General features: G+C 49.3%; 1 protein-coding gene across 26 annotated transcripts in view; it reads left to right on the top strand.

Moving 5' to 3' along the window:
- Window positions 1-734: 734 nt before the first annotated feature.
- The window catches only part of LOC118942869 (rho guanine nucleotide exchange factor 39-like), a 104,248-nt gene continuing 88,279 nt past the window's right edge, over window positions 735-16,703 (top strand). For all 26 annotated transcript variants that reach the window (XR_005038520.1, XR_005038519.1, XR_005038518.1 and 23 more), the window contains exons 1-3: window positions 735-886; window positions 5,503-5,687; window positions 11,405-11,499. Coding sequence is in view for 1 of the 26 variants with exons in the window: in XM_036956814.1 (XP_036812709.1) it covers window positions 5,538-5,687; window positions 11,405-11,499 (245 nt within the window). In the remaining 25 variants the exon portion in view is untranslated. The remainder of the gene's footprint in view (window positions 887-5,502; window positions 5,688-11,404; window positions 11,500-16,703) is intronic.

The raw sequence follows: 16,703 nt of genomic DNA, 5'->3' as shown, positions 1-16,703 counted from the left end.
ATTGTCCAAACACACGGCCACTGTATATTGTGATAGAATTTTCACAAATGTCTTGCTCTACGTCATTCCCAAACATTCTATGAATTTATGAAAACGTGAAAATGACCAAATCTAAGCTCTGGCTTGTCAGAAAATGTAAAAACAAAAAAAAAAGGCACCCTATTCTTCCTGGGGGTGTAGTTGGACAGATTTGAACAAGATGTCATGTTGTTAAAGCGCTGTCAGTTCCACTTTAAGTAGCATTGGAAGACAGGATCCATCAAACACACCGTGTGTCATCACAGTAGTCTCTAACTTGTGGTTAGACGCGCTCAGGTGGAACAAATTTAAATTTGCGGTCGTTATTTTTTTTCCAATGCTGAATTGAATGTCATTGAGAAAACAGAAAGGTGTCGTAATGTTTTTTTTTTCCCCCACAAATATCCTTTCTAAATTTAAAAGTAAACATCCTGTTTTTCAAAAGTATCTGTAATCCGATTACAATAATTTAAAAAAATATGGTAATGTAAATGATTATATTTTTTCCCTACTCAGATTACATGTAATCTGTTACTCCGCAAACCCTGGTAAATTAGTTCGGATTCTGTGTTTTCACGTGCAAAAGTGATTGTTTTGATTAAAACGCTGTATTTACCTTCCCAATGAAAACTAGTTTGTAAAAGTCGAACATATATATTGTATGGAAAAGAGACGTGTTTCTGGACGTCGCAACACGCTGCCTTGTTGACGCCCTGCCACGTCACAAGGCTGGGCGGGTCAGTTTCTATGCCGTCATATCCCCTGGGGGACCGGGAGCCAATAGCGTCGCTCGACAACCCGGAAGAAACAGCAGCCCGAAAAGAGCGCCTGGATTTCAATTTTAGAACAGATACGAAGACATTGACAGGTTCGTTTATCTTTTCAACCTAAGCAACATTTTAATGTCGTGTGTACAGTTATATCGCTGTAAATGTGTAATTCGAGTCACATTCCAGTCGCTACCTTTAACCATGCAGCTTTCCTCGACGTTGTCGTGGAACTTTGTAGAAAGCTACGTTCACTGTTTGTTTGTTTGTTAAAGCTAAACGTTATTTGCGGTGCTCACGTAGAAAAACATTTCAGTTCTGTTTTTTAAAACAATTTTTTTGTAGCACTGTTGTCCTGTAGGTGATAGAAAACGTGTTACTTTGTCGCATGCAACACACATTTGAACGCGCAAAAGCGGTGAGGGAGGAGTGCCCTTCTCAAATTGAACAGTAATCTGCTCGGTTAGGTTGTCAACAAGGCAGCATGATGCATCGTCCTGAAACGCATCTCCTTTTTTTCCGAACGACTTTTCATTTGGAATGCAGATAAGTCGTGTTTATCAAAAGGAATCACTTGTACCCGTGTGAACACAGAATCCCAGTCATTCCACATGCTGTTGCGTCACTGTTGTTTTGAGCCGACTTCCGCCATGGTCTTTGAATAGAGTACCACAGTCATAATACTCATAAAACCTAAGGGTCAAACAAGAAAATGGTTCCAATTGTTTTTCCAACATACATTTTTCCCATAACAGATTTTTAGAAACCCTTTTAAGGGTGCTTCTACATCTTTACTGCTTGCTGTTTGGGGGTTTTAGTCTGGGTTTCTGTACAGCACTTTGAGATATCAGCTGCTGTACGAAGGACTTTATAAATACATTTGATTTGATTTAAATGAAGGTAGACCTTTTTTCTTCTACTGTATTATTGACTGTACGTTTGTTTATTCCATGTAACTCTGTGTTGTTGTTTGTGTCGCACTGCTTTGCTTTATCTTGGCCAGGTCGCAGTTGTAAATGAGAACTTGTTCTCTACTAGCCTACCTAGTTAAATAAAGGTGAAATATATATTTTTTTAAAAGGTCTGTGTTTAGTTTATGCTTAACCTGGCACAACGTTTTTGATAACTAAATCTCTATAGGACAAGGTCACTTTTTTTTAGCAATATATTTGCCTGTATTTACCTCCCAAAAATAAAATGCTAATTATCATAAAGAGCTACATATGCCATGATCTGGACAAGACTGCCACATTGAGGCAACGGTACGACTCTGGATTAGCGATGTAGCCAATGTATTAATTACTCAAATGTAGCTATATTTCAGTCGACCTAGCCCCTGTCAGTCGACCTTGCCTCGCAAGCCAATCGCAGAACGTACAATTTTTGCTTCAATTTTGTCATTTACAATCTGGCCAGGTTGATATCCAGATTTTAATCTGGTTCCGTCGCACAGTGTGACGTGATGATCGCAATAGACTGAATCTGACGTACAGTCTGAAAAGGTTTTTACTGCTAATGGGGAAGACCTCCAACGTCTGCTTCTTATTGGCTAAGAGGTGTCCTCCCCTCATGCTAATGGGGAAGACCTCCAATGTGTCATAACACAAGGAGGAATGGAAGACACACATGTCTGCTTCTTATTGGCTAAGAGGTGTCCTCCCTTTCTCTCTCCCCTCATGTCCCCTGGCTAAGAGGTGTCCTCCTTTTCTCTCTCCCCTTAATGTCCCCTGGCTAAGAGGTGTCCTCCCTTTCTCTCTCCCCTCATGTCCCCTGGCTAAGAGGTGTCCTCCCTTTCTCCCCTCATGTCCCCTTTCTCTCTCTCTCTCTCTCTCTCTCTGTGTGTGTAACCCAGTGCTATCTCCCCATCTCTGACTCCCTCCTCTCATGTCCCCTTTCTCTCACTCTCTCTGTGTGTGTGTGTGTGTAACCCAGTGCTATCTCTGACTCCCTCCTCTCCCCTCATGTCCCCTTTCTCTCTCTCTCTCAATTCAATTCAAGGGCTTTATTGGCATGGGAAACATGTGTTAACATTGCCAAAGCAAGTGGGGTAGACAACATACAAAGTGAAAATATAAAGTGAAAAACAACAAAAATTAACAGTAAACATTACACATACAGAGGTTTCAAAACAGTAAAGACATTACAAATGTCATATTATATATATATATATATATACAGTGTTTTAACAATGTACAAATGGTTAAAGGACACAAGATAAAATAAATAAGCATAAATATGGGTTGTATTTACAATGGTGTGTGTTCTTCACTGGTTGCCCTTTTCTCGTGGCAACAGGTCACAAATCTTGCTGCTGTGATGGCACACTGTGGAATTTCACCCAGTAGATATGGGAGTTTTTCAAATTTGGATTTGTTTTCGAATTCTTTGTGGATCTGTGTAATCTGAGGGAAATATGTCTCTCTAATATGGTCATACATTGGGCAGGAGGTTAGGAAGTGCAGCTCAGTTTCCACCTCATTTTGTGGGCAGTGAGCACATAGCCTCCTCTCTCCTCTGTAGCACCACGGAGCAGGCTGAGACACCTGGGTTGTGTGTCCCAAATGGCACCCTATTCCCTCTTTATAGTGCACTACTTTAGACCATGGCCCATAGTGCACTATATAGGGAATAGGGTGTCATTTGGGACGAGCGTTAGAATCCTGGGCCATTACTTAGTCTGAGGGCAGCGCTTTAGCAGCAATTAACCCCAGTGACATCTCCCAGGGTGCCCGAGTGTCAACGACAGCCTTCCACTAACTAACACACTGTAAACAACAGGGTCTGATTAAGGACACACAGAGTGCCTTTCTGGGAGGGAGAGAGGACGGACTGGGTCAGAGAGAGAGCGAGGACGGACTGGGTCAGAGAGAGAGCGAGGACGCACCGGGTAAGAGAGAGAGCGAGGACGGACCGGGTCAGAGAGAGAGCGAGGACGGACCGGGTCAGAGAGAGAGCGAGGACGGACCGGGTCAGAGAGAGAGCGAGGACGGACCGGGTCATAGAGAGAGGGAGCGAGGACGGACCGGGTCAGAGAGAGAGGGAGCGAGGACGGACCGGGTCAGAGAGAGAGGGAGCGAGGACGGACCGGGTCAGAGAGAGAGGGAGCGAGGACGGACCGGGTCAGAGAGAGAGGGAGCGAGGACGGACCGGGTCAGAGAGAGAGGGAGCGAGGACGGACCGGGTCAGAGAGAGAGGGAGCGAGGACGGACCGGGTCAGAGAGAGAGAGAGAGAGGGAGCGAGGACGGACCGGGTCAGAGAGAGAGGGAGCGAGGACGGACCGGGTCAGAGAGAGAGAGAGAGAGGGAGCGAGGACGGACCGGGTCAGAGAGAGAGGGAGCGAGGACGGACCTGGTCAGAGAGAGAGGGAGCGAGGACGGACCTGGTCAGAGAGAGAGGGAGCGAGGACGGACCGGGTCAGAGAGAGAGGGAGCGAGGACGGACCGGGTCAGAGAGAGGGGGAGCGAGGACGGACCGGGTCAGAGAGAGAGGGAGCGAGGACGGACCGGGTCAGAGAGAGAGGGAGCGAGGACGGACCGGGTCAGAGAGAGAGGGAGCGAGGACGGACCGGGTCAGAGAGAGAGGGAGCGAGGACGGACCGGGTCAGAGAGAGAGGGAGCGAGGACGGACCGGGTCAGAGAGAGAGGGAGCGAGGACGGACCGGGTCAGAGAGAGAGGGAGCGAGGACGGACCGGGTCAGAGAGAGAGGGAGCGAGGACGGACCGGGTCAGAGAGAGAGGGAGCGAGGACGGACCGGGTCAGAGAGAGAGGGAGCGAGGACGGACCGGGTCAGAGAGAGAGGGAGCGAGGACGGACCGGGTCAGAGAGAGAGGGAGCGAGGACGGACCGGGTCAGAGAGAGAGGGAGCGAGGACGGACCGGGTCAGAGAGAGAGGGAGCGAGGACGGACCGGGTCAGAGAGAGAGGGAGCGAGGACGGACCGGGTCAGAGAGAGAGGGAGCGAGGACGGACCGGGTCAGAGAGAGAGGGAGCGAGGACGGACCGGGTCAGAGAGAGAGGGAGCGAGGACGGACCGGGTCAGAGAGAGAGGGAGCGAGGACGGACCGGGTCAGAGAGAGAGGGAGCGTGGACGGACCGGGTCAGAGAGAGAGGGAGCGTGGACGGACCGGGTCAGAGAGAGGGAGCGAGGACGGACCGGGTCAGAGAGAGAGAGAGATAGAGGACGGACCGGGTCAGAGAGAGAGAGAGAGGACGGACCGGGTCAGAGAGAGAGAGAGAGAGAGGACGGACCGGGTCAGAGAGAGAGGGAGAGAGGACGGACCGGGTCAGAGAGAGAGGGAGAGAGGACGGACCCGGTCAGAGAGCGAGCGTGCGAGGGAGGACTGGGTCAGAGAGCGAGCGTGCGAGGGAGGACTGTGTCAGAGAGCGAGGGAGGACTGTGTCAGAGAGCGAGTGAGCGAGGGACTAATTGCATCACCAACCACAGTTCCTTCCTCAACACTTGGGTTGTCTGCAATACTATTGGTTATTGCGCTCTATGCAATACTTATTCCTTGACGATGTAAAAAATATTAGTGTGATTGTTAATATTGCTGTTGGATATAGCTTTTTCACAAACTTCAGGTGAGATTTCTAGGCCTAGTGAATTTCAGAAACCTATAATGTTTTGGAAAAATGTTTTATTCTCTACAGATCTGAGGTCAGTGTCCGCCCCAGTAGAGCATGAGTTTCTCTCCCTAATGATTTCATCTGTCTACAGTTCTGATCTGAGGTCAGTGTCCGCCCCAGTAGACCATGAGTTTCTCCCCCACCCCCGTGGGCCCGCCCGGCAGCCGTAGTGTCCAGGAGCAGAGAGAGAAGTGGGAGAGGAAGAGAACCCGTACAGTCAGGGCCCTGGTCCAAACTGAACAGAAATACTGTAAACAACTACAACTAGTCAACACGGTATGTGAACAGCGACCTGCTATTTATACTGTCATATGTGCCAAATTACACCCTATTCCCTATATTGTGTTCTAGTTTTGATGTGGACCCATGGGGCTCTGTTCAACAGTAGTGAACTGTGTGCAGATCACACATTTTGGGACTCGACCATTTGTCTGCTGAAACAGGAAAGGGGATACCTAGTCAATTGTACAACTGAATGTGTTCAACAGAAATGTCTTTCGCATCCACGCCCAGTTGATGTTGGGGGTTAACTGCCTTGCTCAAGGGCATAACGGCAGATTTGTCCGCCTTGCTGGCTCTGGGATTCGAACCAGCGACCTTTTGGTTACTGGCCCGGCGCGCTTAACCTCTTGGCTACCAACTGCCCTTACTATTGACCCGTATTCATAGTGTCTCAGAGTAGGAGTGCTGATCTAGGATCAGTGTTTTGGATCATAATGAATCTGATTTATATAGAGGGGGGGGGGCCTGATCCTAGATCATAATGAATCAGATTACATAGAGGGGGGCAACAACAGGCCCATGATGACCCCACATTGGAGAGGAGAGGGGTGTTCTCCGCTCTTTCTACAATCTACATTGTTCTCTTGCATTATGTTGAATACACCGAAGTTCAGTACATCGACCTGCTGTCTAGTGAACGTGTAGGCTACGGCCAATAGGAAACAGGCCTTCTGGCATGTCGACCTGCTGTCTAGTGAACGTGTAGGCTACGGCCAATAGGAAACAGGCCTTCTGGCATGTCGACCTGCTGTCTAGTGAACGTGTAGGCTACGGCCAATAGGAAACAGGCCATTTGGCATGTCGACCTGCTGTCTAGTGAACGTGTAGACTACGGCCAATAGGAAACAGGCCTTCTGGCATGTCGACCTGCTGTGTATTGAACGTGTAGGCTACGGCCAATAGGAAACAGGCCATTTGGCATGTCGACCTGCTGTCTAGTGAACGTGTAGGCTACGGCCAATAGGAAACAGGCCATTTGGCATGTCGACCTGCTGTCTAGTGAACGTGTAGGCTACAGCCAATAGGAAACAGGCCATTTGGCATGTCGACCTGCTGTCTAGTGAACGTGTAGGCTACGGCCAATAGGAAACAGGCCATTTGGCATGTCGACCTGCTGTCTAGTGAACGTGTAGGCTACGGCCAATAGGAAACAGGCCTTCTGGCATGTCGACCTGCTGTCTAGTGAACGTGTAGGCTACGGCCAATAGGAAACAGGCCATTTGGCATGTCGACCTGCTGTCTAGTGAACGTGTAGGCTACGGCCAATAGGAAACAGGCCTTCTGGCATGTCGACCTGCTGTCTAGTGAACGTGTAGGCTACGGCCAATAGGAAACAGGCCATTTGGCATGTCGACCTGCTGTCTAGTGAACGTGTAGGCTACGGCCAATAGGAAACAGGCCTTCTGGCATGTCGACCTGCTGTCTAGTGAACGTGTAGGCTACGGCCAATAGGAAACAGGCCATCTGGCATGTCGACCTGCTGTCTAGTGAACGTGTAGGCTACGGCCAATAGGAAACAGGCCTTCTGGCATGTCGACCTGCTGTCTAGTGAACGTGTAGGCTACGGCCAATAGGAAACAGGCCTTCTGGCATGTCGACCTGCTGTCTAGTGAACGTGTAGGCTACGGCCAATAGGAAACAGGCCATCTGGCATGTCGACCTGCTGTCTAGTGAACGTGTAGGCTACGGCCAATAGGAAACAGGCCTTCTGGCATGTCGACCTGCTGTCTAGTGAACGTGTAGGCTACGGCCAATAGGAAACAGGCCTTCTGGCATGTCGACCTGCTGTCTAGTGAACGTGTAGGCTACGGCCAATAGGAAACAGGCCTTCTGGCATGTCGACCTGCTGTCTAGTGAACGTGTAGGCTACGGCCAATAGGAAACAGGCCTTCTGGCATGTCGACCTGCTGTCTAGTGAACGTGTAGGCTACGGCCAATAGGAAACAGGCCATTTGGCATGTCGACCTGCTGTCTAGTGAACGTGTAGGCTACGGCCAATAGGAAACAGGCCATTTGGCATGTCGACCTGCTGTCTAGTGAACGTGTAGGCTACGGCCAATAGGAAACAGGCCATTTGGCATGTCGACCTGCTGTGTATTGAACGTGTAGGCTACGGCCAATAGGAAACAGGCCATTAGGCATGTTGACCTGCTGTCTAGTGAACGTGTAGGCTACGGCCAATAGGAAACAGGCCATTTGGCATGTCGACCTGCTGTCTAGTGAACGTGTAGGCTACGGCCAATAAGAAACAGGCCATTTGGCATGTCGACCTGCTGTCTAGTGAACGTGTAGGCTATGGCCAATAGGAAACAGGCCATTTGGCATGTCGACCTGCTGTCTAGTGAACGTGTAGGCTACGGCCAATAGGAAACAGGCCATTTGGCACGTCGACCTGCTGTCTAGTGAACGTGTAGGCTACGGCCAATAGGAAACAGGCCATTTGGCACGTCGACCTGCTGTCTAGTGAACGTGTAGGCTACGGCCAATAGGAAACAGGCCTTCTGGCATGTCGACCTGCTGTCTAGTGAACGTGTAGGCTACGGCCAATAGGAAACAGGCCTTCTGGCATGTCGACCTGCTCTGTTGTGCGCTGCCAGACTCCGGTAATTGCAGTCAAGTTCCGATATGCTAATCCGCTGTTTGTGACATCACGATGTCGTCGCCGTCGACGATGGCCCACAAACATTGTCGATTAAAAAAAAACATTTAGACGATGCAATGGTAAAATCGTCCAGCCCTAGACTAGAGTACCGTTGGGCACGCGGACTAGGAGTAATGGTAACATCGTCCAGCCCTAGACTAGAGTACCGTTGGGCACGCGGACTAGGAGTAATGGTAACATCGTCCAGCCCTAGACTAGAGTACCGTTGGGCACGCGGACTAGGAGTAATGGTAAAATCGTCCAGCCCTAGACTAGAGTACCGTTGGGCACGCGGACTAGGAGTAATGGTAACATCGTCCAGCCCTAGACTAGAGTACCGTTGGGCACGCGGACTAGGAGTAATGGTAAAATCGTCCAGCCCTAGACTAGAGTACCGTTGGGGACGCGGACTAGGAGTAATGGTAACATCGTCCAGCCCTAGACTAGAGTACCGTTGGGGACGCGGACTAGGAGTAATGGTAACATCGTCCAGCCCTAGACTAGAGTACCGTTGGGGACGCGGACTAGGAGTAATGGTAAAATCGTCCAGCCCTAGACTAGAGTACCGTTGGGCACGCGGACTAGGAGTAATGGTAACATCGTCCAGCCCTAGACTAGAGTACCGTTGGGCACGCGGACTAGGAGTAATGGTAAAATCGTCCAGCCCTAGACTAGAGTACCGTTGGGCACGCGGACTAGGAGTAATGGTAAAATCGTCCAGCCCTAGACTAGAGTACCGTTGGGCACGCGGACTAGGAGTAATGGTAAAATCGTCCAGCCCTAGACTAGAGTACCGTTGGGCACGCGGACTAGGAGTAATGGTAAAATCGTCCAGCCCTAGACTAGAGTACCGTTGGGCACGCGGACTAGGAGTAATGGTAAAATCGTCCAGCCCTAGACTAGAGTACCGTTGGGCACGCGGACTAGGAGTAATGGTAAAATCGTCCAGCCCTAGACTAGAGTACCGTTGGGGACGCGGACTAGGAGTAATGATAAAATCGTCCAGCCCTAGACTAGAGTACCATTGGGCACGCGGACTAGGAGTAATGGTAACATCGTCCAGCCCTGGACTAGAGTACCGTTGGGCACGCGGACTAGGAGTAATGGTAACATCGTCCAGCCCTAGACTAGAGTACCGTTGGGGACGCGGACTAGGAGTAATGGTAAAATCGGCCAGCCCTAGACTAGAGTACCGTTGGGGACGCGGACTAGGAGTAATGGTAAAATCGTCCAGCCCTAGACTAGAGTACCGTTGGGGACGCGGACTAGGAGTAATGGTAAAATCGGCCAGCCCTAGACTAGAGTACCGTTGGGCACGCGGACTAGGAGTAATGGTAAAATCGGCCAGCCCTAGACTAGAGTACCATTGGGCACGCGGACTAGGAGTAATGGTAAAATCGGCCAGCCCTAGACTAGAGTACTGTTGGGCACGCGGACTAGGAGTAATGGTAAAATCGGCCAGCCCTAGACTAGAGTACCGTTGGGCACGCGGACTAGGAGTAATGGTAAAATCGTCCAGCCCTAGACTAGAGTACCATTGGGCACGCGGACTAGGAGTAATGGTAACATCGTCCAGCCCTAGACTAGAGTACCGTTGGGGACGCGGACTAGGAGTAATGGTAACATCGTCCAGCCCTAGACTAGAGTACCGTTGGGGACGCGGACTAGGAGTAATGGTAACATCGTCCAGCCCTAGACTAGAGTACCGTTGGGCACGCGGACTAGGAGTAATGGTAACATCGTCCAGCCCTAGACTAGAGTACCGTTGGGCATGCGGACTAGGAGTAATGGTAACATCGTCCAGCCCTAGACTAGAGTACCGTTGGGGACGCGGACTAGGAGTAATGGTAACATCGTCCAGCCCTAGACTAGAGTACCGTTGGGGACGCGGACTAGGAGTAATGGTAACATCGTCCAGCCCTAGACTAGAGTACCGTTGGGCACGCGGACTAGGAGTAATGGTAACATCGTCCAGCCCTAGACTAGAGTACCGTTGGGCACGCGGACTAGGAGTAATGGTAACATCGTCCAGCCCTAGACTAGAGTACCGTTGGGGACGCGGACTAGGAGTAATGGTAACATCGTCCAGCCCTAGACTAGAGTACCGTTGGGGACGCGGACTAGGAGTAATGGTAACATCGTCCAGCCCTAGACTAGAGTACCGTTGGGCACGCGGACTAGGAGTAATGGTAACATCGTCCAGCCCTAGACTAGAGTACCGTTGGGCACGCGGACTAGGAGTAATGGTAACATCGTCCAGCCCTAGACTAGAGTACCGTTGGGGACGCGGACTAGGAGTAATGGTAACATCGTCCAGCCCTAGACTAGAGTACCGTTGGGGACGCGGACTAGGAGTAATGGTAACATCGTCCAGCCCTAGACTAGAGTACCGTTGGGCACGCGGACTAGGAGTAATGGTAACATCGTCCAGCCCTAGACTAGAGTACCGTTGGGCACGCGGACTAGGAGTAATGGTAACATCGTCCAGCCCTAGACTAGAGTACCGTTGGGGACGCGGACTAGGAGTAATGGTAACATCGTCCAGCCCTAGACTAGAGTACCGTTGGGCACGCGGACTAGGAGTAATGGTAACATCGTCCAGCCCTAGACTAGAGTACCGTTGGGCACGCGGACCAGGAGTAATGGTAACATCGTCCAGCCCTAGACTAGAGTACCGTTGGGCACGCGGACCAGGAGTAATGGTAACATCGTCCAGCCCTAGACTAGAGTACCGTTGGGGACGCGGACCAGGAGTAATGGTAACATCGTCCAGCCCTAGACTAGAGTACCGTTGGGCACGCGGACTAGGAGTAATGGTAACATCGTCCAGCCCTAGACTAGAGTACCGTTGGGCACGCGGACTAGGAGTAACTGAGTTGTCGGTGGTCTAATCTTCTAAACCGTTTCAGTCTCATGGGAATCCAATGGAACCCATGCAGCTAGATAGCAGACGGGCTTAGCTAGACAAATGGCGAGACAAATACTAAGTTCTTTTTTCTTGTCTCTGTGTGTGTCTGCGTGTGTGTACGTCTCTGTGTGTGTGTGTTTGTGTGTGTGCTCTCTCTTGCAGTACTTTGTGGAGATTCTGAAGGCCAAAGGCACCCTGAGGCAGGACATTAGAGAGAGCATCTTCAGTTCCATTCCATCCGTCTATTCAGTAAACCAGTAAGTATCTCTTTAATAATTAATGATGGGGGGGGGACATTAATTGGCACCCTCCCTGGCTCTCTCACTAGTAGTTCAGAGTGTTGGTTTGACAGGCCTCAGACAGCTGAGGGCCTTGTCTACTGAAAGCCTACACACAAAAACCCGATTCCAAATGGAGAAAAAAACCATATCCTCAAGAAAATAAACAAATCAGCACCGACTTCACTGAAAACCTTCAGGCCAGCGTGACGGCATGAACAAGGTGAACCTAACCGCTGTCCTCCTTGCCATGTTTAATATCTCTCTGTGTGTGTGTAAATAACAACCATGTGAGATTTGGATTTCTACAACCAGCTATGTTCTTGAACCCTCCAACTCAACTCTGGTCCTGGAAACCAGTTCTACTGCATCTAATCAGGATCTGATTTTTAGACCTGAGACACCAGCTGTGGGTGTACAATGAATGATCAGGTCGAACAGAGAACCAGACCCCCTGTAGGGTCAGAGTTGAGTACCCTCTGTTTTGGTAGTGTTCTGTGTTCCGTATGGTTCCAATAGAGCCGTAGACATTACAACATAGTCGTGTTCTAGAGTGTTGGTAGTGTTCTGTGTTCCGTATGGTTCCAATAGAGCCGTAGACATTACAACATAGTCGTGTTCTAGAGTGTTGGTAGTGTTCTGTGTTCCGTATGGTTCCAATAGAGCCGTAGACATTACAACATAGTCGTGTTCTAGAGTGTTGGTAGTGTTCTGTGTTCCGTATGGTTCCAATAGAGCCGTAGACATTACAACATAGTCGTGTTCTAGAGTGTTGGTAGTGTTCTGTGTTCCGTATGGTTCCAATAGAGCCGTAGACATTACAACATAGTCGTGTTCTAGAGTGTTGGTAGTGTTCTGTGTTCCATATGGTTCCAATAGAGCCGTAGACATTACAACATAGTCGTGTTCTATTTAATCATGTGGTTTATAGCTTCACAGAATGAACGTCGTACTGTGTTGAATAATGATCAGGTGTTGAGTCCCACAGGTCCTCATCTCCACTCTGAGACTGACAGGCTTTCTTCCTGAGAGTGGCATGATGAAGACAGAGGGGTGTATTACTGAGGGCATGTCCCAAACCACTCCCTATATAGTGCACTATGGGCCCTGGTCGAATGTAGTGCTCTGTAAAGGGAATAGTGTGTCATTTTGGACGTGGGTAGAGTGTGACTGTATTGGATAAACTGGTGCGTCTCTATCAGTGGAGGCTGCTGAGGGGCTCTGAGAATATGAAACACACTTATTCATGTCACTGAGGGAGAGAGGGTAATGTATTACGTTTACATTATGTCAGGATATGTCACTGAGGGAGAGAGGGTAATGTATTACGTTTACATTATGTCAGGATATGTCACTGAGGGAGAGGGTAATGCATTACATTATGTCAGGATATGTCACTGAGGGAGAGACGGTAATGCATTATGTTTACATTATGTCAGGATATGTCACTGAGGGAGAGACGGTAATGCATTACGTTTACATTATGTCAGGATATGTCACTGAGGGAGAGAGGGTAATGTATTACGTTTACATTATGTCAGGATATGTCACTGAGGGAGAGGGTAATGCATTACATTATGTCAGGATATGTCACTGAGGGAGAGACGGTAATGCATTATGTTTACATTATGTCAGGATATGTCACTGAGGGAGAGACGGTAATGCATTACGTTTACATTATGTCAGGATATGTCACTGAGGGAGAGACGGTAATGCATTACGTTTACATTATGTCAGGATATGTCACTGAGGGAGAGACGGTAATGCATTACGTTTACATTATGTCAGGATATGTCACTGAGGGAGAGAGGGTAATGCATTACATTATGTCAGGATATGTCACTGAGGGAGAGACGGTAATGCATTATGTTTACATTATGTCAGGATATGTCACTGAGGGAGAGAGGGTAATGTATTACGTTTACATTATGTCAGGATATGTCACTGAGGGAGAGAGGGTAATGTATTACGTTTACATTATGTCAGGATATGTCACTGAGGGAGAGGGTAATGTATAACGTTTACATTATGTCAGGATATGTCACTGAGGGAGAGAGGGTAATGTATTACGTTTACATTATGTCAGGATATGTCACTGAGGGAGAGAGGGTAATGTATTACGTTTACATTATGTCAGGATATGTCACTGAGGGAGAGAGGGTAATGCATTACGTTTACATTATGTCAGGATATGTTATTGTCAGACATCAGGGATCCTCTGGGATCAGCCGTGAGCTGGGGAGGAGTGAGCACTTTGGGGTAGAGGTCAGGTCAGACATCAGGGATCCTCTGGGAGGAGAGGAGACACAGACTGGTACCAGTCACCATGACAGCCGTGAGCTGGGGAGGAGTGAGCACTTTGGGGTAGAGGTCAGGTCAGACATCAGGGATCCTCTGGGAGGAGAGGAGACACAGACTGGTACCAGTCACCATGACAGCCGTGAGCTGGGGAGGAGTGAGCACTTTGGGGTAGAGGTCAGGTCAGACATCAGGGATCCTCTGGGAGGAGAGGAGACACAGACTGGTACCAGTCACCATGACAGCCGTGAGCTGGGGAGGAGTGAGCACTTTGGGGTAGAGGTCAGGTCAGACATCAGGGATCCTCTGGGAGGAGAGGAGACACAGACTGGTACCAGTCACCATGACAGCCGTGAGCTGGGGAGGAGTGAGCACTTTGGGGTAGAGGTCTGGTCAGACATCAGGGATCCTCTGGGAGGAGAGGAGACACAGACTGGTACCAGTCACCATGACAGCTGTGAGTTTTGGAGGAGTGAGCACTTTGGGGTAGAGGTCAGGTCAGACGTCAGGGATCCTCTGGGAGGAGAAGAGACACAGACTGGTACCAGTCACCATGACAGCCGTGAGCTGGGGAGGAGTGAGCACTTTGGGGTGTGGAGGTCGACCGTTTTTTAAATTCGGGCCAATGTTATGAAAACTTGAAAATCGTAAATCTGCATTTTTGGACGCCGATCATTACATTGCACTCCACGTGGGCGTAGTGTGTTGATTTAGAGGAATGATAACAGGCTTTTCTGTCAGGTATCATGTCTGTATCGTTGGGTGTAGTGTGTGTGTGTGGTAAATGTAGGAAGGAAGGTATAACTCAGTTCACATCCTGTTTTTAAAAAAAAATTGACTTTCCTCCAGGGTAACAACACCGCACACTAATCAGGAATTCCACTGTAATTAAACACTAGCCGACTTATATATTTATATGTAGGAATATTTAGTGTGTTGATGATCCTCCCGTGCCGTTCATCATGGTTCAGGCAGTTTATGAGGAGTTGTGACCAAGACGGTGATAGTATGTAGATGGAAAAAGCTAATTATCCCTCCTCCCTGTTCCACTGTAACAGACTGTAATGACCAACGCCAAAGACATCGTCGCGTCACCCAGAGGAACTAGAGCAGAATCACAAAGCTATTTGGAGAGATTGATATTCCCTCCCAGGTGTGTCTGGGGAGTTTAATGAGGATGTAACGTGGTGTGATTTGTAGTGTGATACAGATCAAACTGTATCCAGGGTGACGGGAGTAACATCCTTTTCACTGTTGAAAACCTGAGACAAAGTTCTGCTTTGTTTTTGTTTTATGTGTGTGTGATCAATAACTACTTCTCTATTCTCCTCCTCCCTTCCACTCTCTATTCTCCTCCTTCCTTCCACTCTCTATTCTCCTCCTCCCTTCCACTCTCTATTCTCCTCCTCCCTTCCACTCTCTATTCTCCTCCTCCCTTCCACTCTCTATTCTCCTCCTTCCTTCCACTCTCTATTCTCCTCCTCCCTTCCACTCTCTATTCTCCTCCTCCCTTCCACTCTCTATTCTCCTCCTTCCTTCCACTCTCTATTCTCCTCCTCCCTTCCACTCTCTATTCTCCTCCTCCCTTCCACTCTCTATTCTCCTCCTCCCTTCCACTCTCTATTCTCCTCCTCCCTTCCACTCTCTATTCTCCTCCTTCCTTCCACTCTCTATTCTCCTCCTCCCTTCCACTCTCTATTCTCCTCCTCCCTTCCACTCTCTATTCTCCTCCTCCCTTCCACTCTCTATTCTCCTCCTTCCTTCCACTCTCTATTCTCCTCCTCCCTTCCACTCTCTATTCTCCTCCTCCCTTCCACTCTCTATTCTCCTCCTCCCTTCCACTCTCTATTCTCCTCCTCCCTTCCACTCTCTATTCTCCTCCTTCCTTCCACTCTCTATTCTCCTCCTCCCTTCCACTCTCTATTCTCCTCCTCCCTTCCACTCTCTATTCTCCTCCTTCCTTCCACTCTCTATTCTCCTCCTCCCTTCCACTCTCTATTCTCCTCCTCCCTTCCACTCTATTCTCCTCCTTCCTTCCACTCTCTATTCTCCTCCTTCCTTCCACTCTCTATTCTCCTCCTCCCTTCCACTCTCTATTCTCCTCCTCCCTTCCACTCTATTCTCCTCCTTCCTTCCACTCTCTATTCTCCTCCTTCCTTCCACTCTATTCTCCTCCTCCCTTCCACTCTCTATTCTCCTCCTCCCTTCCACTCTCTATTCTCCTCCTTCCTTCCACTCTCTATTCTCCTCCTTCCTTCCACTCTCTATTCTCCTCCTTCCTTCCACTCTCTATTCTCCTCCTCCCTTCCACTCTCTATTCTCCTCCTTCCTTCCACTCTCTATTCTCCTCCTTCCTTCCACTCTCTATTCTCCTCCTCCCTTCCACTCTCTATTCTCCTCCTCCCTTCCACTCTCTATTCTCCTCCTCCCTTCCACTCTCTATTCTCCTCCTTCCTTCCACTCTCTATTCTCCTCCTCCCTTCCACTCTCTATTCTCCTCCTCCCTTCCACTCTCTATTCTCCTCCTCCCTTCCACTCTCTATTCTCCTCCTCCCTTCCACTCTCTATTCTCCTCCTCCCTTCCACTCTCTATTCTCCTCCTCCCTTCCACTCTCTATTCTCCTCCTTCCTTCCACTCTCTATTCTCCTCCTCCCTTCCACTCTCTATTCTCCTCCTCCCTTCCACTCTCTATTCTCCTCCTTCCTTCCACTCTCTATTCTCCTCCTCCCTTCCACTCTCTATTCTCCTCCTCCCTTCCACTCTCTATTCTCCTCCTTCCTTCCACTCTCTATTCTCCTCCTCCCTTCCACTCTCTATTCTCCTCCTTCCTTCCACTCTCTATTCTCCTCCTCCCTTCCACTCTCTATTCTCCTCCTCCCTTCCA

The sequence above is a fragment of the Oncorhynchus mykiss genome, chromosome 21, assembly GCF_013265735.2.
Source record: "Oncorhynchus mykiss isolate Arlee chromosome 21, USDA_OmykA_1.1, whole genome shotgun sequence".
Taxonomy (NCBI): Eukaryota; Metazoa; Chordata; class Actinopteri; order Salmoniformes; family Salmonidae; genus Oncorhynchus; species Oncorhynchus mykiss.
The sequence above is the reverse complement of the archived record's forward strand: the minus strand, read 5'-3'. Positions and strand labels throughout refer to the sequence as shown.